We start from the raw sequence: 22,728 nt of genomic DNA, 5'->3' as shown, positions 1-22,728 counted from the left end.
TTTCCTCACTGGAAACAGGGGTCCTCCAGATTTGATGAACTAGTTTATTAGACCCTCTCAAATTAAACAAACAAACAAACAAACAAAAAAGTTTCTCATTCCACAATTAAAAACATTGTGATGTATATGAATCATAAGAAAACTACATTAAAAACATGTTTCCTGCATATAAAAACAAAGTATCACATAAGCATTGATCTCGCTAAACAAAAATGTCATTCTCATCATGACATAAGATATATAAATCAAGATGCTTTTAAGACGAATGGGGAGCTTACAAAATTATTCACTTGGAAAATTACTCAAAGTTAAAGTGATTTCAAATGAATTCTGGAAACCAGGACACATTTATATAATGGTGTTATATACTTATTATTTAAATCAAATTCCACGACAAAAAATATCAGATACAGGAAGGAATGTACCCACTTTTTGTTCTTCCAGATATGTTTCCTGCTAAATGCTTTTTATCCATTTTTTCTTTTTATTTATTTATATATATATATATTTTTTTTTCAAAACAATAAGCAAACAAAGATCATTTGTGGAAGAAGGAACACTATCCACAGCTGATAAGTACATCCAGGGCTGATGCTTCTAAGGACTGATCCTTGGGCTGGTATATAATTATTCGTGTTACCTAATACATACTTATAGAAAATCAGAATGTTAGGTCTCTAGACTTCAGAAGTTTTACTTAATGACTAATATATGTATATGCTATCTTTTCATTTTGACAGATTATATTTACAAAATGTTTGTGACACTAGAACTGTAACAGGTTTTTGTTATTACATAAAGAAAGATTATGAAGGTATCTTAACCTATCTAGTTATTAAAATTATAAAACAATTAAATATTGCATTCCTAGAGTGTTATAAGTTTCCTTTATCTCCAGCTTAACAATGCTTTTTAAAAATCTTCCATATGCCTATATTTTACAGAGACACACAGTGACACAGTACCTAGCAGAAAATCATTTTTGTCTCTCATAGGCTGCATTCTGATGAAGCTGGAAGCTCCCTGTTTAAAGGTTTAGGTTTTCCCAGCAATAAGTACATACTGGCTAGCTTAAACAGGCAACATTTATCACAGAATCACAGAATTGTCTAGGTTGGAAGAGACCTCCAAGATCACCTAGTCCAACCTCTGACCTAACACTAACCAGTCCTCCACTAAACCATATCACTCAGCTCTACATCTAAACGTCTTTTAAAGACCTCCAGGGATGGTGACTCCACCACTTCCCTGGGCAGCCCATTCCAATGCCTAACAACCCTTTCAGTAAAGAAGTTCTTCCTAATATCCAACCTAAAACTCCCCTGGTGCAACTTTAGCCCATTCCCCGTTGTCCTGCTGCTAGGCACGTGGGAGAACAGACCAATCCCCACCTCGCTATAGCCTCCTTTAAGGTACCTGTAGAGAGCAATAAGGTCGCCCCTGAGCCTCCTCTTCTCCAGGCTGAACAAACCCAGCTCCCTCAGCCACTCTTTGTAAGACTTGTTCTCTAGACCCCTCACCAGCTACGTTGCCCTTCTCCGGACTCTCTCAAGCACCTCGATGTCCTTGTAGCAAGGGGCCCAAAACTGAACACAGTACTCAAGGTGTGGCCTCACCAGAGCCGAGTACAGGGGGACAATTACTTCCCTAGACCTGCTTACCACACTGCTTCTTATACAAGCCAGGATGCCGTTGGCCTTCTTGGCCACCTGAGCACACTGCTGGCTCATATTCAGCCGACTGTCCACCATCACTCCCAGGTCCTTCTCTGCCTGGTAGCTCTCCAACCACTCATCTCCCAGCCTGTAGCTCTGCTTGGGGTTATTGCGCCCCAGGTGCAGGACCCGGCACTTGGCCTTGTTGAACTTCATGCAGTTGACCTCAGCCCATCAGTGCAGCCTATCCAGATCCTCCTGCAGAGCCTTCCTACCCTCGAGCAGATCGACACATGCGCATTGCTTGGTGTCATCTGCAAACTTACTGAGGGTGCACTCAATGCCCTCGTCCAGTTCATCGATGAAGATATTAAAGAGGACCGGCCCCAGCACTGAGCCCTGGGGAACGCCACTAGTGACTGGCATCCAACTGGATTTGACTCCATTTACCACGACTCTTTGGGCCCGGCTATCCAGCCAGTTTCCAACCCAACTAAGCGTGCGCCAGTCCAAGCCAAGAGCAGCCAGTGTCTTGAGGAGAATGTTGTGGGGAAAGGTGTCAAAAACCTTACTGAAATCAAGGTAGACCACATCCACAGCCTTTCCCTCATCCACCAAATGCATCACTTTGTCATAGAAGGAGATCAGGTTCGTCAAGCAGGACCTGCCTTTCATAAACCCATGCTGACTGGGCCTGATCACCTGCTTGCCCTGTAAGTGCCACATGATGACTCTCAAGATAATCTGCTCCATGGGCTTCCCTGGCACTGAGGTCAAACTCACAGGCCTATAGTTCCCCAGGTCTGCCCTCCGGCCCTTCTTGTAGATGGGCATCACATTTGCTAGCCGCCGGTCGACTGGGACCTCCCCCAATAGCCAAGACTGCTGATGAATGACGGTAAGAGGCTTGGCCAGCTCCTCTGCCAGTTCTCTCAGTATCCTTGGGTGGATCCCATCCAGCCCCATTGACTTGCGTACATCCAAGTGCTGTAGCAGGTCACCAACCATGTCCTCGTGTATTATGAGGGCCACATTCTGCTCCCCATCCCCTTCCACCAGCTCAGGGTACTGGGTATCCAGAGAACAGCAGCTCTTGCAGTTAAAGACTGAGGCAAAGAAGGCATTAAGCACCTCAGCCTTTTCCTTGTCTCTTGTAACTAAGTTTCCCCCTGCATCCAGTAAAGGATGGAGACTCTCCTTAGTCCTCCTTTTTGTGGTGATGTATTTATAAAAACATTTTTTGTTATCTTTGATGGCAATAGCCAGTCTGAGCTTCAGATGAGCTTTGGCCTTTCTAATTTTGTCCCTGCACAGCTTCACAACATCCTTATAGTCCTCCTGAGTGGCCAGCCCTCTTTTCCAAAGATTATAAACCATCTTTTTTCTCCTAAGCTCAAGCCACAACTCTCTGTTCAGCCAGGCTGGTCTTCTGTGCTGGTTCATCTTTGGGCATGTGGGGACAGACCACTCCTGTGCCATTAAGATTTCCTTCTTGAAGAGTGCCCAGCCTTTCTCAACTCCTCTGTCCTTCAGAACCACCTCCCAAGGGACTCTGTCAACCAGTGTCCTGAACAGCTCAAAGTCTACCCTCTGGAAGTCCAATACAAAAGTTTTATTGATCCCCCTCCTGACTTCACCAAGAATAGAGAACTCTACCATTTTGTGGTCACTCTGCCCAAGACAGCTCCCGACCACCACATCTCCCACCAGTCCTTCTCTGTGAGCAGAAGGTCTAGCGGAGCACCTCCCCTGGTAGGCTCACTAACCAGCTGCATCAGGAAGCTATCTTCCAAGCTCTCCAGAAACCTCCTAGACAGCTTCCTCTGAGCTGTATTGCATTTCCAGGATGTCTGGGAAGTTGAAGTCCCCCACAAGAACAAGAGCTGATGATTTCGCAATTTCTGCCAGCTGTCTGTAGAATTCCTCATCCGTCTCCTCTTCCTGGTTCGGCGATCTATAACAGACCCCCACCAAGATGCTTGCCTTGTTGGCCTTCCCTCTGATTCTAACCCATACGGACTCAACCTTATCATTCCCAGCCTCAAGTTGTTGTATGTTATGCTGCCATTTCTGTTTAAAAATAAATAAATAAATAAATAATAAAATCTACATATATATGTATACATATATAAAACAAAAATTAAAATAAAAAAAATATATGAGGAAACAGAATCTGTAGTTGGGGTTAAAAAGACAGGGCAACACAACTGCATCCAATGTGCTCAGACTGAGCTGTCACCATATCCTAATGCAGCAGCTCACAGCCCCACAATACAGAAACTTTGGCAAAGAAAGGTGCACCAACTCAGATTTCAGCTTCTGCAACAGAAACAACCTGGAGGTCATGTAGTGCTAGTGCTTCCTTTCTGGTGTGCCACTTTCCTCCACCCCTCTTGCAATTTTACATATTCCATCTTTTTTCAATAAATAGTTGTACCTCCCAGAACAGTATTACCCTGTGATACAAGAATAATGATCGTCTTGCTCAGGAAGTTAAATGCTGGTCAATACATCTTAGTAAGCTAATTTTTTGTACTTTTAAAATTCCATTTCCTTTTCTATTGTTCTGTTTATTGGCACTTTCAATCAACTAAACTAGGTCCAGCCAGGTGACTATCTACAACTTACAGGCATGGGATATAAACAGCTCCTCTGTATTGCAGTACTTATCTCTCCTGCAATGCTGTTTATAACTAGAAGGTTTTCCATTAAGTGTTGTCAAAGGTATTTTAATTCACCTAAGTCACATCTTAGCATTTAGAGGAATATATATTTTAGTATTTTCCGAGGGCTTATTTTTTTTTAATATATATTTTCCTGTCTTTCCTGTTGTAGAGAGATATTTACAAATTGACCCCAAAGACCCCAAAGGTTTTAATTGCTCAAATTGTCATTCTATTTGCAATCTTCACAGCTACATAAACCAAAGCTCATTACTACCACACAACATATTTAACAGTGGCTAAATAAGAGCTGTAGGGAATACAAATTGAATTAAAAAAATTTTAAAAAAAATCCATCTTCTTCTGTTTTCACTCATTGGGAAAGAAGGGGAGATTTCATTGGGAATGGATCAGTTTTTCTTGAATTGAGGAACATGTCCAAGCAACTCTCCCAGATGAAGGAGGAAAATCATATGCACTCTCCTTCCTTTATTCATTATAAAATCTCAGAAAAACGACCCTGCTGTCTTTCTAAAAAGCACAGTAAAATTACTCATTTCCAGCGGCAAACAGGCATTATTTCTATGAAAGCATTTGGATTCCTGAAACTACTTTCAAAGATGCTGTCTCTGAATTTACTACCAGATAACTTTACTCTCACACTCTTGATGCCTGCACAAGATTCCTTCTCACACTCTTCTTTGTGCTGGAAGAATTTTGTTCAGGAAGAAACCAAATGAAACCACCTAAATTTATTTATTTATTTATTTATTTTTGCCAAATGACTTCCTTGAACTCTCTACCTGGTGACTAGTGTTGGTTCCTTAGACTGATAGAGGAGAAACCCATGCGGCCAAAACACAGGAGTACCCCATCCTGAGTTTAGATTGTTCTCAACAGTGTTACGCTCCACGTGTACTCAAAACAACTTCAACCAAGTACATTTGGGTACTAAAATAGTCAACAGCATGATTTGTGTGTATTTTTTTCCTCAGAGTAAAAGGCAAGAAACAAAGTTCTAAGAGGATCAGTCCTTTGTTTCACATCTGCATTACTGACCTTGGAACAGAAAAGAGCAGTGCATTAATGGAAGCTGCAGATGACACAGAGGTGTATAAATCAAAACCACAACATGATACAAAAATAATTACCTGATTTTGAAGAGGGCAAGAATCAATATGGGATGACCTTTTGCTACGCAAAATGGATGGTTACACAATCCAAGAATTTATTATTTCCAGCTTGTGCTGTGATCTCTTAGAAGTGGGGTGATGAAAAAGCCACAAGATCATTAATGGATTACAAAGCAAGCATGAGCTACCAACGTGATGTAGTTGTGAAAGGCAAATACAGTAGCATTAACGTAAAAGTAAATGCAGGAGACACAGAGAAATTTGGCTAGCGAGTTTATTTATTTATTTATTTGTGAAACTTTCAGCTCTGTTTGCATTCAAACAAGAACACAGGGAGGTGGGGGCGGAACGGACAAATTTCATAGCTGAGCAATGAGCCAGGCCTTAGGTAAGAAACTAGTGGCTCCAATGTGTTAATTTATATTGCTTTTCTCCTACTTTAGTCCTAGTGAGACTCCCAATTAAACTGAACACAGCAAAGAGTTTTGGCATGACCAGGAGGTTGTAGTGAGGTGGGGGTTGGTCTATTCTCCCACTGCGGTGACAGGACGAGGGGGAATGGGCTCAATTTGTGCCAGGAGAGGTTTAGGTTGGATATTTGGCAGAACTTCTTTACCGAAAGGGTTGTTAGGCATTGGAATTAGCTGTCCAGGGAAAAGTTTGAGTCACCATCCCTGGAGGTCTTTAAAAGGCATCTTCCAACTTAGATGATTCTGTGGCAAGTGCCTCAGTCCACGCTGAAGGCTCCTTCCTGCAAAAGGTGAAAGTATGAGAGCTGTGTGACCAAACGTATTCTGCAATGGTAGCACTGACACAGCAAGCGCTGGAATCTCGGCCATCCCCTGTGTTAACGGATGAACTCGCCTTAAAGACGAGCGTTACCTTCCCTTACTGTTTGCTAACCCCACTGCATCTTCATACAATCTCATTCAGCTTTCAACTTGGCCTGTCAAATGCCACAAAGAAAATCGAAAAGCGCTGTTTTTCTGCCATAAACATATCCCTTGGTGTCGAAACACAACTCCAACGCCTACGTCCAGCCTGTGTGACAGACAGGGGCTGTGACAGGACGAGAACCTTGAGGAACTGCTGCTCCCCCCCCCCCCTCCCCTCCATTTTCCCTCAGCGGCTCGCCCAGCCCTGGGTCCTCCCTGCCCGGCGGAACAGCCGCGGCTGCTGCCTCACGAGAAAACCTCAACATTCTCCTCCGATTCACCTCGTTCTCCCTCACCCCCTCCCCTTTCAGCCAGGGTGGGGAGTCAGGACCGAAAACTCTCTCTCTCTCCCCCAGGAGGGCATTTTTAATGCTTCTCGTTCGCTCAGGCGCTCGGCGGGCGGATCGGGAGGAGGCAGGAGCCGCGGAGGCCCCCAGCGTGAGGCGAGAGGCGGCTGACGTGGCGGCGGCGCTGGGAGCAGGATGTGAGTGAGGGACACGGCGGGGGCAGCCCCCTCGCAGCCCCCTCGCAGCCCCCTCACAGCCCTAACCTCTTCTTCTCTCTTCCTTCTCCCCAGGTCGAAAGTCACCTTTAAAGTGACGCTCACCTCGGACCCGCGGCTGCCCTACAAAGTGTGAGTGCCGGGCCGGGGCCGTGGGGGTTGTGGTATCGCAGGAGGCCGTGGAAGCCGGTGGCAGCGTGAGCAGACACGGGCCAGAGCTGTGTGGTGTTTTGGTTTTATTTTATTTCATCGTCCTGGCAGATGAGCATGTGTGTTTGCCTTGTAGGCTTTGATCTAGACTGTGTACCATACAGGCGCATTCTGGGTTAAGAGTATTACCTCTAATCAAAGTGACACTGTATACAGTAGTTTAATAACAAGTAGAAATAGGTGTTCCTGTGTGTGTTAACAGTCACATAGTCTATATTTAAATTGTCATTTCAGGTTAAGTGTGCCTGAAAGCACACCTTTCACAGCTGTCTTGAAGTTTGCTGCAGAAGAAGTAAGTAGAAAGTTACAGCCTTTTTAATTTATTGAATGTTCCTGAAAGTAATTCTTAATTGTGCAATACAGTGCTTAATTTGGCACAGAAAATGCTGCCATTAGATATGAATGGACACCTGCTTTAGTCATGGCAGTGGATCTGTCAAAACTTTTGGAATCCTTAATTCAGCAGTTCTTACACAATTCGTGTGGCAGTAGCAGGGACAGACAGACTGCCTGGTCGTCTTCACATTTAAATTAATTTTGTATCAATAGTATAAAAAATTATGGTAGCAAACAGAATTACAAGTTATTGCTATTGCATGTTTAGTATTTTAAGTTACTTATGTAAAGTAACCAGAATATTTTTAATTTTTTAAAAAAGAAAACTCTTTACTGGAACTGAATGTGAAAAGACTTGTAATTTCTGATTATAGAAGGCTTTGAGGTTAGGCACATAGGCTAGATTCAAAAAATTTGCTTAAGTGAGACTTGCATTCTTAGCTTTTGAGTATTTGGTCTTTCACATGGAATCCAAAATCCAGAAATACATGCCTAAATTGCCTATGTGCAGTATTTGAGGTGTATCCTGTTTGGTTTAGATTAAACATGCAAAGATTAAGAGATGTGCATTTGGAAGTAAATGGTAAAGTGAAGTTGTCAAAAACACAATGGCTTTTTTTTGTCAAGTCAGCAAAAAGATATAGCTGAGAGTCTGTTCCTGGAGTCCCCACAATGACTTCTGAAAGCCTAGGAAATCTTGGAATTCTTAAAATATTTCTTGTCAAAGCATTGGAATTCTAATAAAAAAATAGGAAGGATAATGGACAATGTGTCTTGAGTCTCTTGATGCTAGTGTTGTACCGCTATGTGACAGAAGTTCTTAGCAGAAACAGTTTATGTGGGGATAAAAAGGGTTGTGGGTTGTTTATTTGGTGTGACATTACGTTAGTAGTAATGTACAGAATAATAAACACCTTTAAATACACTTGGTGACTTAATGTCTTTTTTGTTTCTTTTCCAATTTGTTTTTATTTGAACAAATGCAGCAGTGCCCACGAAACCCATACATGGAGGCCTAGACTGAAAAGTCCAGCAGTACGCTGATGTGGGGTTTCCACTAGCTGCAAGCTGTTCCCAAAAGGGACAGTTCTGTTCCCCTTCCGTTCTTTGTTACAATTCCTGTCACCTCAGAAATGCCAGGTTTAGGTCTGATTGAATTGAATGCCGAGTTGTTCAAACTGGATCATTAACTGAAGGGTCTTTTTTGACATTTCTTTGTTTTATCAGCTAGTGAGCTTTATTTTCTGGCTGTGTAAGGCTCACTTCAACCACCAACGTCTACAGGTAGTTCAAGCTGGCATAAGGTGATGTAGCTTTCAAAAACAACCCTGGCTGCTGCTTCCTTCTCTTCCCTTACCCCTTGAATGTACTGCCAAATAACTGGCAGAGTCATCTTAAAGATCAGGCTAAGCCATTTTTTTTGTTGCTGGATTGCTCTTCACACATGTAATCTGGATTCACACCATAGATGCCCAATACAAATGCTAGTATAAGGGAACAAGGAAGACTGGGGTGGGACTGAGAGTAGTTGAAGACATCAGGAAAGAGGTGCCACATGTGGTGGGAGGGTTGCCCTTAAACCTGTAAACTCACGTAACTGGATGTTAGATGAAACTGTGATAGTGTGATTATAACATCCTCTGTAAGGTGGATTTAGAAAAGAACTAATTACTTAAACATCCCCATTTAACTACTAAACCATTTTTTTAGTTGATGTGAGGAATTTGAGGGAGTTTCGCTGGTTTCCCTCAGACCACTGTGGTTCAGCACCATTTTATAGAATAATTATAGACACTTTTGGAGGCACACAAGAAAGATAGATAATGCATGATGGAATGTAAAAGTGCCCAGTATGGTTAATGCTTACAAGGGTAATTCCATTAAATGCTTATGTAACAAACATATTTTTAAAAGAAAATACAAAGAATGTTTTATTTCTCCCTGGAAACAGTGTGAAGCACTTTTTGTATTAGCTTGTGGTGGTGTTAAATAGAAATTAATAACATGAACATCTGCTTGATTGTCAGAATATGAAACTTCTAGTTGTTATTTCCAATGTCTTTCTGAAGCCTTTCACATCTCTGTGAGACAGGGCAGAACATAATGCTTTGTAAACAGACAAAAAAGAAAATTAGCTTCATTCTGGTAGAAGAGTCTACTTTCATCATTAATGAACCTGGCATTGAAAAGATTTAAATTGAAATTATCCTGTGTATTGTGATTCATATACCAGTTTCATAGCACATTATACTAAACATAGAAAGAAAAGATCGAACTGTAGCCCCAGATTCTGAATGAAGATGGTTGTCAGTCTCCAAGGGAAGTACATTATCTCCTGAATGACCAAAGCTTTGAGGGCAGAAAAGGATTTAAGTTTGGACTGTTCAGTCTTGGCATGTTTTCTGCTGAGATGTTTTTCAGTGTCTCAGTTCAGCCAGATGACAACCAGAATTCCTCTGGAGCAACCTACCGTAGCCATGATGTAGAATATTCCTCATATTTACCAAGTTTCAATCATAGGTTACTTTTTTTTTTTTTTTTTTCCCCAAATTCCTGTGATTGCCCAAGGCAAGATGTATTCCTTCCCCCTTGGAAATGACTGAAATGCATAATGGAGATTTTTTGTGTGTCATTTCTAGCACATCACGTAACAAAGACTGGCAGAACTGGAAATGAAAAAACTGGATCATTAAATGGGAAGGTCTAATGAGGTCTTAATTGTTTGCAGCAGTCAGCCCTTCCCGATACATACATTTGACTGCAGTAGATTGGATGATGCAAATTTATCTTGTTCCTTATTTTTTTCTCTGATGGGCTGTTAAAAAATGCAGAGTATTGGGAACACTGTTCTCTTTAGCTTTTATATATCTGCAGTTCTTTCCACAGTTGTCAAAGTTCACTGTGACAGTGCTTATGTTCTCATTTACAGCCTGTGGTATCAATAGTACTAGTAGTTAGAGCTACTTAGTACATATTTTGGGTATACATTTAAAGAATACTTACACAGCATCTCTTACCTTTGTGGAATTGTTAGTCAAATCGTCATCCATTCCCAGTAAGCAAAGTTCAATTTTATTCTTTCATAACCATATATTTTTTGAAACTGTTTTGTTACTCTGATGTCTTGACACACTCATCTGCTGTTCATTGTGCAAAGAGAATGAGGTTATTGCTGTAGAGGATTTTTGACATTTTAAAAAATAAGGAAGGGATATAATTGTTCGCATATGATTGTGTTTTGTTTTGTTTTTTTTTTAAGATTTTACCATAATTATTGAAATGTATTTCCTTGCATTGATAAAAAAAAAAAAAAAAAAAAGTTTGGCAGCCTCAGTTATCAATTTATAAGGTGTTTGAGGCAAAGAAGCTGTTTTTGTGAAGCATGTGTGTTTCGGGCTGGATGTTTCCTACTTGGGTTTAAAAGAAAGCTGGGGATTATCTGCGGAACACAGAATTTGTTTGTTACTTGAGTATCCATCTGACTTTGTGTTATAGAAAGCCTTACATTTTCAGCATGGGAAACATTCTTACCAGACACAGGAAGGACTTTTGTTTTAAGCTCCAACAGAATATTAAAATGTAGTGTTGAACCATATTGTACCAAATTATGTGTAATGACTTCTAGTATAATTTAGTTCCCTTTCTATGTTGTGATGATTTTTATGTTCTGACTATGTAGCTGACAACTATTCCTGTTTGGCCCAGTATTTCGGGCTACGATAAAGGAAGTGAAGTGTTTCATTCTCCTCTAACACAATGTAATATGAAGCAGTAAGAGAACCTTAACTAGTCATTCACTGGCTGACTGCCTCGCAGTTCTCATGTGCACCTAGGGTATAAGCATCAGATAGATTCTGATACCGAAAAACAAAATGTCAGAAAATGAGTGCAAATGTCCAGCCTCCTGTGAACGATCCATCCCTTTCACGCATCGTGTAACAGAAGAGACAGGAAAGAAATGAGAAAAAATGCTTAAGATACTGGAAATTACTTTTTCCTTTTTTTTTTTCTCAGATGATGTAGGGGGAAAGATCTACAAAATCACTTAGTTAAAATGGAAACATTGAAAAATAACCAAAGTATTAAGCTAAGGATACATTTGCTGTTTTTTATTTTTTGTTTTATTCCTTTATTTTTTGAGTTGGAAGTGGCCTCATTTCAGGAGGTGGGACATTAATTTCTCTTATTACATTGTCCTGGTTTCAGTTAGCACAGAATTAATTTTCTTCCTAGTAGCTGGTGGAATGCTGTGTTTTGGCTTAGGATGAGAAGAGTGCTGATAACACCCCGATGCTTTAATTGTTGCAGAGCAGTGCTTATACTAAGCCAAGGACATCTCAGCCTTTTGCTCTGTCCTGCCAACGGGCAGGCTGGGGGTGCAGTAAGAGCTGGGAGGGGACAGACCCAGGACAGGTGACCCAAACTAGCCAAAGGGGTATTCCATACCATCTGACGTCATGCTAAACAATATATAGGGGTGGCTAGCTGGGGGGGAAGGGGCCGGACTGCTCGGGGTTAGGCTGGGCATCGGTCAGCGAGTGGTGAGCAATTGCATTGTGCATCACTTGTTTGTACATACTATTATTACTTTCCTATTATCATCATTGTATTATTATTGTTATTATTTTTATTATTATTTTGTTATTATTATTTTCCTGTCTTATTAAACTGTCTTTATCTCAACTCACGGGCTTCACTTTCCATTTCTCTCCCCCGTCCCGGAGAGGGAGGGGGGAGGGTGAGCGAACGGCTGCGTGGTGTTTAGCTGCCGGCCGGGTTAAACCACAACATACATAAAAAAAGAAAACAAACAAAAAAACAAAGCCTGCTCCTTAGACTGCTAAATCAAGATTCCCAAAGTTGGTAAGGTTGAGAATGAAGGCTTTATCCTTCTTCATCATATGATAGGTATGCATGTTCTTGGTCAGGCTGGGATGGAGTTGACTTACCCCACAGCAGCTCACGTAGCGCTGTGCTCTGCACCTTTAGCTGGAACAGCTCTGATATCGCGACAGTGTTTGGTCTATTGCTGCATCAAGGCTGTCTCACCAACCTTCCCATCCCCTGACCCCAAAAGCCAGCGGGCGGGAGGTGGGAAGGGGGTTATTGCAGGGACAGCTGACCCAAACTCCCTAAAGGAATATTCCATACCATACGATGTTACATTCAGAAATAAAACTTGAAGGAGGAAGGAGCTCCCGTTACGAAAGCTAACAATCACTGCATGTACTGAGATCCAGCTTCCCAAGAAGTGGCTGAACATTTCTTGCGGATGGGAAGCAGAGAATAATTTTTTCTCCTTTTGCTTCTGCGTAGCCTTTGCTTTTCTTACATTAAATTGCTCCTATCTCAAACCTGCAAATGTTTTTTTTCCCCATCTCATTTACTCCCACTTCATCCTGCCAAGGAGGGGGGAGTGAGAGAGTGGCTGCGTAGTGCTGAGCTGCTGTCAGTGTTCAACCACAACAATGCATTAGCTATTATGAAATTGCATATTGTTCTTTTACATTCTTACTATGAAATACGTAGCTCCCAGTTTATCAACTCACTTTTCAATCCTTTCTTTGAAGAGAAATTCTTCCGCTCCCTGTGGCGTTTTTACAGTGACCCTGGTACCTAATTGGTCTTTTGCAAAAATTACAGTTTTCATGCTACCTTGCAAGATGCATAGGTGACAGGATTTACCTGCTATGGATGCAAAGCTAAGAGATACTAAGTTAAAAATAAAAATAAAAAGGCTAATTTGGTGTGTCTGGAGATAAAAAAGAGACATTTTTTCAATATATTAATAATTACGTGCTGTATTCAAGAATGGTTTCCATGAGCTCTAGCTGTTGCTGTTAGTGCATGGAGTTTCTGCAAATCAGACCTCATAATTTTGAGTTGAACAATTAGAAAATAGGGAAAGTGTAATTAGTGAATGCCATTTAAAGGCCTGGCTGAATTGACTTGTTTAGCATATGGGAGTTTGTAATTCTTAGAGGAAAGCATTCAGTGTTAGCTAGGATTCGTAATTAGTTTTTTTTTTTCTTGCATAAGAAAAGTGCTCTCTGAGGAGGTTTGACTGATTTTTTTTACCTACGGGGTTGTTAATTGAGCTCAGTACAAAGGCAGCCCTTTGTCCTCAGAACAGCCAAGTAGTACTGATTGGCTTGCACTCACGCTGCCTGCCCCTCCATCCTGTGTGGTCCAACCACATTAAGCAGTGCAAGGATGTTTATCTGGGCCTTATCTGACTCCATGTAGTCACAGAAATAGGTCCTAAGAAATAATGAGTTTGGGCTTCTCCAGAAGTTTAGATCTTCTGAAATAATTCCCAGTCTGTGTATATTGCAGCCTCATCTGTGCAGGGATTTTCAAATTGTGAGACTGACTGCATGTGATGCGTATAGGGGTGGGTATCGTGGGGACGTGACTGCGGGTACAAAGCCTGCTGGGGCTGATGTCAGAAATCTGAGGGAGCCAGATCTGATGCAGTGCTCTTAGTGCATCCTTTTGTAAGTGTATCCTGGAGTAAATTCTTGGAGCAGTGCGGTCAGAGAGGACCAAACCGAGCCAGGGAGAAAGCTAGGAAGTAGGTTAAAATGAAGCAAGATGAGCTAAAGCTAATTTTGGTTTCCCAATCGTTCTCTGTCAGGTAAACAAGAGGTTCACATGATCATTCATCATGATCTTCATGATGGTGCTACCAAGCACTCAGAATTTATTGATTTATTTGTGTGATAAAAGATACTCTCCCAAAGCAAATTGTATGTGCATATCGGATGCAACCTTCCCCCTCCCCATAGTATATAATATCTTTACACTAGCTCTTATTTGAGTCCTGTAAATGACAAGCACACCAGTATGAAGTCAGTATTCCGATGAATATAGATGAATATATAAACATGTTTTGGGTTCAAGACTTGATGTTGTCAATTTTTATTCCAGAAAATTTGAACATGTATATTCTTTGTCACTTTTTTAAAAGAAAAGTATTGCTTGCTGAGCATCTGAGATGATGTAATAACTATGCTTCTTAGAAGTTTATTTCCATGCATGTTTTAGGTGCATGGAGATAATACTAAATGGTATAATCAGAACTAATACTCCTTAACTTTTAAATTTTATCTAGTGAGTAATAATAATTGGATTTCACTTTTTTTGATATTGCAAATTACTTATTCTGTACTGAGGTGTCTAATTGACTTAAATTGTAAACCTTTATTTTGCTGTATCTATAAATGTGAGGGGAATCTTTTCTCATAATTCTTTCATAACTGAACCAACCAAAATGATAATTGCTTTGAATATTCCCATATATTTTCTGGATTAAATATGTCTCTTACATTATTTTGTCCTACTCTAATTTCTTTCAGTTCAAAGTTCCTGCAGCAACAAGTGCCATTATAACAAATGGTAAGTATATAGTTTTTATATCATAGTTTCAGTTACAGGGTATTGATAAAAGCAGAAACATCTTTTCTTTCATAAACTGTAGACTGCAAACTGAACTTAATATTGCAGCATTATTGTTATTACTTATGCATGGGTGAAGGTAATAAACCACTAATATTATTCATTGAAGTGTTTTTGTCCTAACACGTAGTTTTGATTGCCTATGCTGAAGATTTCGTGTTAATTCCTGTGATAAGACTTTTTTGATTATAAGAAATAGCTGCTTGAAGTACTGATGTGCTAAATATATATTGCTTGCTATATTACATTTTTGAGCTGAAAGTTTAGTGTAATAAACTGTGTTATTTCTATTTTCACCTTCCTCTCTGTTTTTGTCTTTTTCTGTTTTAACATTTTTTTCTAGATGGAATAGGAATTAACCCTGCACAGACAGCAGGTAAGTTACTATTTAAGTCATCTAGTCTTAAAAAAAAAAAAAAAAAAAGTTAATTTTCTGTTAAATTAATGCATAGCAATCTGGGTTGATTTTTATATCTTAGGTTTTGATTTCTTAAATAGGAAAAGAATTATCAGTAGTTGGAAACTACAGTCAGTGTTGTGAGGAAAAGGTTACATCCACGTAACTATTGTTCATGTTGTTATTTAGTTTGTGAAAGCATAAGGCACTGCTGATCTTTAAGACCTAGCTATTTAGTGCAGTCTAAAAGAGCAATGTTGTTTTACTTGTTACTAAAATATCGTGTAATAGTTGTATTTTTCCCCACCCTATACCTAGTCTAGTATTTGCTATTTCAGTAGCCATTCTGGTAAGTTATGTTTAGAAAGTAATACTCAGTTTTACAGCAGGAACTGCATGTACTTTGGAAAGCACATCTTCAAGAAGATAGAATTGTTTTGCAGATAGCCCTCTTGTTCTCACCAAGTGATTCCAAGTGAGAAGTCTGATTTCAACAGCGGAGGCTTGCTGTGAGTTAAGTTTGCCTCTGTCACAGGGGCATAGAATAGGGGTATAGAATTCTTCCCCATCACCTCCCGAAATACATGGAGAGATAGTACAGATCTTGATTTGGACTAATAATAGCCTGCTGTCCAGAAGCTGGCTTCTGTGGATTTGTACTTGGAAGTTACATTTCTAAATTAATTTGGAAAGTATTACAATAACCTAATTTAGACCCATTTGAGATGAGAGTTCACTGGAGTGGGATATCTTGCTAGGGTCATAACTTTCTACTAAAAATAATAAAAATGCCTTTGGTGCTTCTTGAACACAGTCATCCAGAGGAAACTGTGAATCTGATTTGACTCCTGCTTGCAAATGTGATGCGCAGTTGATGGAGAGTTCATTGCTGCTTCTGTTTCTTGCATGAAGTCTTTGCCAGATTTTGTTCATTTATGCCCTCCGTCTGTCATGTGTTAATGAAGATACCATACTTTTTTTTTTTTTCTCTCAGATCTAAAGAGAATGAGAAAGTGAGGTATTATTAGTATACTTAGCAATCTAAGATAAACAGTATAAAGTAAAACCTTGCAGAGCATGTAGTATGTGATAGAAGAGCAATTGCTTGGTATTAATTTGGGGAATTTACTGGAGTTGTAAAAGGAACCACTTAAGCATAGCGACCCACTTCTGAGGTCTACAATTGCATCGACAACTTCTGAAAATGAAAATCAAGAGAGCATCAAGTCAGCACCACAGGAGGTTTCTGTCCTCCCAGGGCTTGCCTTAAGACACCCGCATTATGCTTTGACAGATGTAATGCCTCAGGCAGACTCTTCAGCTGCTGCTGTCCTCATTATGATCATATGACCTTAAAAGTATCTTAAAAACAGATGATAAGGCTGACAATACAGTTTAGCTACTAGATCATTACCCACATGTACAAGCACATTTTCACATGACGACTAAAGAGCATTTATGCAAAACAGTAAAGTCAGTTGTTTAAGTTAACGTATACTTACGGTGTTGCTCTTCTAACAAGTATATTTTAATTTTGTATTATGTATCCCAAAATAGTTGTAGGTTAATCCTTCAAAGTAAATCAGTTTGGGACTACTTTACTCCTGAATGAAAACGTCCATATGGGCATTTATCATGCTTGCAGCTATGCACATTTAATTCACAACTCTAATAGCTTTGCTAATTGCTTTGCAAAGTTTGCTAAGTTCTTATAAATGTTCACAAATTACTCAGTGGTAATATAAAACAGCATTTCAAAGTTCAGTTTCAAGTAAATGAAAAGCATCTAGATGCAAAATGTTTTCATCCTGGTCTTTATCTTATGTGCAAATATAAGATTAGGCTGAAGGATATTGTATGTGTATATATATGTATATATTTTAAACAAAGAAGGTACCACTCACCATCACAATGCTGTGTGGTGTTGCTTCAAACTGAAAGAAAGGAGCATGGGGGAGAAGACCACTAAATCAAGGAACAAAATCCTATCCAAAGTTTACAAGTAAACATAGATAACTTAAATATAACCTTGTGTTCAGCCTTAGTAATTGACACTTCAGAAAATAATAAGTAGGTTAGAACTTAATGTTGTTGGTTTTTTTTTTTTTCATATTATTTGAGTTCCTGTAGATTGAACAGTTACTTTAGTCTTCAAAAACTTCCCAAAACAAGATGATCTAGGAATAAAATCTTAGTAATCCTTGGGGATTTCAGAGGTTTTGTCCTTTTCCACTGTTTCCCAACCTTTCTAATCAAAAGCAGTCCTCAGGTATAACTTTCATTCTCCCTGTGTGATTCCATGGAGCAGGGGAAATGAAAGTTGAAAAAGCTAGGCTTAACACTTAATTCCTGTATTGATTTCAATTTGAAATCCTTGATAGTTCGGGGAATAGTATGCCATAACTTTAATAAACCCAGTGTAATATTAATGATGGAAGCAGACTAAGAGGTGGGGTGAACTGCTGTCTGCATGAGATGCAGCTGTGTCCTGTTTTAAAACTTCGGATTATGATTGTGATCGCAACATGAATTCTTTTCATCAAGATTGATAAGCTTAGTTATCTGTTTTGCTGGTGTGAGAGATTTGTGTTTAGAGCAGTTTTGAAAAACACTTGAAACACTGAAAGAGAATGCAGTCATTGGTCTCAGCCAACATGGGTTCATGAGGGGAAAGTCCTCTTTAATGAGCTTAATTGCCTTTTATGACAAGGTCATCCATCTGGCTGACCAACAGAAGCCAGAAGTAAGTTTTTTCAATTTCAGCAAGTTTGTGATACTGTTTCTCACTGTATCTTTCTAACAAAATGTCCAGCCTGCAACTAGACAAGTACATAATACAGTGGGTGAGCAATTGGCTGACAGGTCAGGTCCAAAGGGTTGCAGTAAATGGGGTTACAACAGGCTGGCAGCCAGTCACTGGTGGGGTTCTGGGCTCCGTTTCAGGGCCAGTTCTCTTCAGTGGTTCTGTAAATGAACTGTATGCAGGGCTGTCTGCGAACTTACCTAGTGTGTATTCCTATACTAATCTAGGAGTAGCTGTTGACTCGCTTGAGTATAGAGGGGCCTTGCAGAGAGGTGTTGACAAATCAGAGGGCTGGGCAATCGCCCACTGCATGAAGTTTAACAAGAGCAAGCGTCAGACTGTGTGCCTGGGATGGGGCAACCCTAGCTATACATACAGACTGGGGGGTGTGAGGCTGGAAAACAGCCCTGTAGAAGGGGATCTGGGAGTTCTGGTCCCAGCAAGCTGAACATGAGCCAGCAGCGTGCCCTGGCAGCCAGGAGGGCAACCGTACCCTGGGGTGCATCAGGCCCAGCACTGCCAGCCAGGCAAGGGAAGGGATTGTCCTGTTCTGTGCTGTGCGGCCTCACCTCCAGCACTGTGTACAGTTCTGGGTGACACAGTGTAAGGGGGGCATAGAGGTATCAGAGAGTGCCCAGAGGATGGCTATGAAGGTGGTGAAGGGTCTGAAGGGCATGATGTATTACAAGTGGCTGAGGTCCCTGGGTTTGCTCAGCCCTGAGCAGAGCAGGCTGAGGGGAGGCCTCATGGCAGCCTGCAGCTCCCTCAGGAAGGGAGCGGAGGGGCAGGCGCTGAGCTCTGCTCTCTGGGGACAGTGACAGGACCCGAGGGAATGGCATGGAGCTGGGACAGGGGAGGGTCAGGCTGGGGGTTAGGGAAAGGTTCTGCACCCAGAGGGTGCTCGGGCACTGGGACAGGCTCCCCAGGGCAGTGGTCACAGCACTGAGCCTGCCAGAGTTCAAGAAGTGTTAGGACAATGCTCTCAGACGCATGGTCTCATTTTTGGGTTGTGCTGTGAGGAAGCAGGATTGGACTCGGTGATCATTGTGGGTCCCTTCCAACTCAGGATATCCTATGATTCAGTGATGATTATTCATCTCTTCTGCATGTTGCTTCAGCATATTATCTAAAAATAGAATATCTTCCAATAACACATTCTTTTGAATGGGTTTTCTGGTACTCGTTACGTTGAATAGGTAGAACAATTTAAATCCTTATCCATGTGCCAGAAGAGTGAAGTCCAAGAAAGAGAAGCTTTGTTCCAACATGCTACTAATGAACAAATGCTAAATATATTAATATTTTTTTATGAGCACACTCTACATCCATGAAATAATGTGCTTGAGAAATAAATGTAATTATTGTGTTTTTACAAGTCAGCATGAAGATGAATAGGAATAGATATATATTATTGATACCTTTTATTGTATTGTGTACAGTCTCCTTCATGCAGTAGCACAATGAAGTTTAAAAAAAGTGTAAGTCCAAATAGTAATTATAGAATGCATCATGTTTAGCAATGTGATTTCATTCGCAAATGTTGCGTTTAATAGAGTAAAGCAGTAGTGACAATCCTGAATAGCCATCCAAGTATTAAAAACTCTCATATTTTGTTCTCCTAAAAATCTGTTATGATCAGGACTATACAGTAATAAATAATAAGTTGAAGAATTTTTGATGCTACACTGAGACTGACTTATGTTTGGATATGTAGAGAGCCTTCCCAAAACAAAAATGTAGTCAGGATTCTGAAGTTTTCGTTAAGTACCGAACCAAGGAGAGAACATGAATGAAAACATGGATGAGTGACCTCAAGATAAAATAGTTTTAATAAATTAGAACTTGACTTCCTGGCCTTTAAAATATTCTGGCATATAAGTGAAATCAGACATGCAGGTATGGAAATGCAAAGTTTGAAAGGCTGTAACTTGCAAGTTCTATTATATGACTTTGAGTCTGGTGTTTTTACTTCAAAGTACATGTTGTTTGGACAGGGGTGGCGTGGGAGGGATAAGACAGAATTCTGTGGAAAAATAAAAAAATACATTTTTCTGGTGTGAGAGAAATTACTGCAAAGATGTTTGTTAAGCACTGTAATTATATTATTCTCCTTTAAAAGGGCATGCTTGTTTAGGTAACATTTCATTTGTTTGGTGACATGTTCTTTTTTGTTTGTTTGTTTAGGAAATGTATTTCTAAAGCATGGTTCAGATCTACGGATTATTCCCAGAGATCGAGTTGGAAGTTCTTAATGTCTACTGGAAACTTTTTGAATAAGTGACGTTGCTGTGCAGCAAAGGTCTATTTATTTTGGAACTTCACAGTGCAACTCATCAATTGGCCTTCCCTAAAGATATCAAAAATGACTTCCCAGGATTTGATCTTTTCTGACACAAAAATAAGACTTCATTTCCTTGTTAAAATACATGAAATCATGCACTGATTCTTTCTTCACTAGTATACTTAATGGGCTGATTCCATATTACGTTCTTGAAAGAAAGATGGACCTCTGTAATGGTGTTACTGAAACTGCAAGGGCAAACACTTAGCCACGATCAGTAGATATTTAAAGTATTTTATATACTGTTGGACCTGCTGTATGAAAGGGAGACTTTACGATATTGGTACAGAAAAATTGTTCCTACTGAGTGCTAGAAAGTTTTTTTTTCTTAAAATTCCACATTTGGAACAGTTTTCCCATGGTCCAAGTGTTTAGCTCAAATAGAAGGAAGATCTCAGTGGATTATTACTGAAATAAATAAATAAATGCCATATGTTCCAAAGCAATTGTAAGATTTAATTGCTGAATATACTTTAGATAAAAGAGAAAACAGAGGTATTGAAATGTTAAAACTTTATTTGATGTTTTGTGAAGTTAAATTCAGTTTCAGAGAATTTGTGAGACATAATCTCAAATAAAGTGCCATCATCTGGGAAGAACTGCAGCATAATTTATGAATGTTCTGGTCAAATAAGTCATTCCTTTTTCAGTAAATATTGGTTCTTTGCAAAAGTCTTGTTTTGCTTCTGTGTATTACAAAGGAAGTTGTAGAATGCATTGAAATGTTTGTGTTTGGGTAACTTCTTGTTTATAAATTGCCTGAGGTAAACTATCAGTCATGGATTTTAATTAGAGAAGTTGCTGCTTTTCTTGAGCTATTAATACTACTTTGTGATTTGATCTATTTGGCCAAATCATACCCTGTTACATTATATGTGTCTTAACTGAGTTTACAGAAAGTTGAACAATGGGCAATGTAGCACTGGATTAAATGAGGATTGTCTGAAATACATCTTTGATGTGCAGAAGGACGTTCAGATTATGTTTCAAATAGTGTAGAAGTACAAAATGCCCTTATGAGAGGGTATGAATTAAGTGTATAGAGGAAAAACTCTTCTGAAAGTGGTATTTGACTGTAAACATATTCAACTCTAAGATGAATTGTAAATTTATGGATTTTCCTTTATTTTAATAAACAACAATATGAAAAAAATGCAAATATTCCTTTCTTATTTTCTTTAGATTTTGATGATAATTACAAATGGTGCCCTTTGACATCTTAATCAACATAATCTGAGATTCATTTGAAGCCAACATATTCTTATGCAGAATTCTACAGAACACTGATTTTAAGGGCAGAGTGCATAGTTTCAATTATCTAATGCAACAATATAATTAGAATGAGCTAAGTTAATAGCTTGTAATTTTTCTCCGCCAGTCTGTTGACTGAATACCTGAAAAACACCTTACAGTAGAATGTAACAAAAATCAAAGCTTTCTTTCTGGTCTCAAGGTGCAATACAGTTTTCAAAAAGCCATCATGACCTTTTCAAATGCAATTTGAAGCTAAGGTGCATTCATGTTCTTGTAAAGAAGGCTAGGTAAAAATATCTCAGATGATGTCTAGCATTTGTTATGCTGTTACTTGGGTAATAGCACAGATAGCATAAAGTATTTGTTTGCCATATGGTGTTGCAAGCAGTTTGTATAACATGCAAATGATCTGTCCATTTGGAACAATAAATTATCTTTGTAATAGTTTCTGCGTTCATGACACCTTTGTCTCAATATGGTCTCTAAAACCTGAATGTAATTTTTTAGTTTGGTCAATTTGCTTGGTATTAGCAGTAGAGTGTACTTAGTAGGCATTTGCAAGTTGATTTGATGTTTGCAAGTTCATTTTGTGTCTAAATCATAATTGACACATTGTATAGCAAAATAAAAGTTTAGAACCAGACTTCATAGGCCTAGGGAATCTTCAGAAGATTTTGAAAATAATGCTGTACTCCCAGACTTGCACTGTTTGGTCAAACCTTACTTCAAGATGTACTTCAGAAATCAGCACTGCCTGGAGTATAGTCTTGGGCTCTGATTGTAACTTGACTGATGTTAAATGAGAGACTTCTGTCATTTGTCTCTGTTTCACTTTGTTGTTTCTTTGCTGAAGGCATGAAGGCAATTTAGAGGGTATTTTTTCCTCTATTTTACATTTGTAAAAGTACGGCTGGTTTATGTTACAAAGATATTCTGTGAAAATTTTTGGCAGAATCCTTGAGCATTAATGTGGAAAGTCTCACCAAAACTCCCAGAGAGTTATCGTTACTCTTGTGGTTTACAAAATATTCTAGAAGACTT

General features: G+C 39.6%; 1 protein-coding gene across 1 annotated transcript; it reads left to right on the top strand.

The window, feature by feature from the left end:
- Positions 1-6,788: 6,788 nt before the first annotated feature.
- UFM1 (ubiquitin fold modifier 1) lies at positions 6,789-22,131 on the top strand. The gene is made up of 6 exons (XM_027470752.3): positions 6,789-6,870; positions 6,964-7,020; positions 7,333-7,390; positions 14,793-14,832; positions 15,236-15,268; positions 20,277-22,131. Coding segments are annotated over exons 1-6 (258 nt in total). The 5' UTR covers positions 6,789-6,868; the 3' UTR covers positions 20,345-22,131.
- The last annotated feature ends 597 nt before the right edge of the window (positions 22,132-22,728 follow it).

This window comes from Anas platyrhynchos, chromosome 1, assembly GCF_047663525.1.
Source record: "Anas platyrhynchos isolate ZD024472 breed Pekin duck chromosome 1, IASCAAS_PekinDuck_T2T, whole genome shotgun sequence".
NCBI lineage: Eukaryota > Metazoa > Chordata > Aves > Anseriformes > Anatidae > Anas > Anas platyrhynchos.
Note: the sequence above shows the minus strand (reverse complement) of the source record. Positions and strands in the feature narration are given on the sequence as shown.

Coding starts and splice junctions, on each gene's coding strand:
- UFM1 (XM_027470752.3), top strand. Junction 7,391..14,792: donor TGAAGTTTGCTGCAGAAGAA/GTAAGTAGAAAG, acceptor AATTTCTTTCAG/TTCAAAGTTCCTGCAGCAAC. Junction 15,269..20,276: donor TAACCCTGCACAGACAGCAG/GTAAGTTACTAT, acceptor TTGTTTGTTTAG/GAAATGTATTTCTAAAGCAT.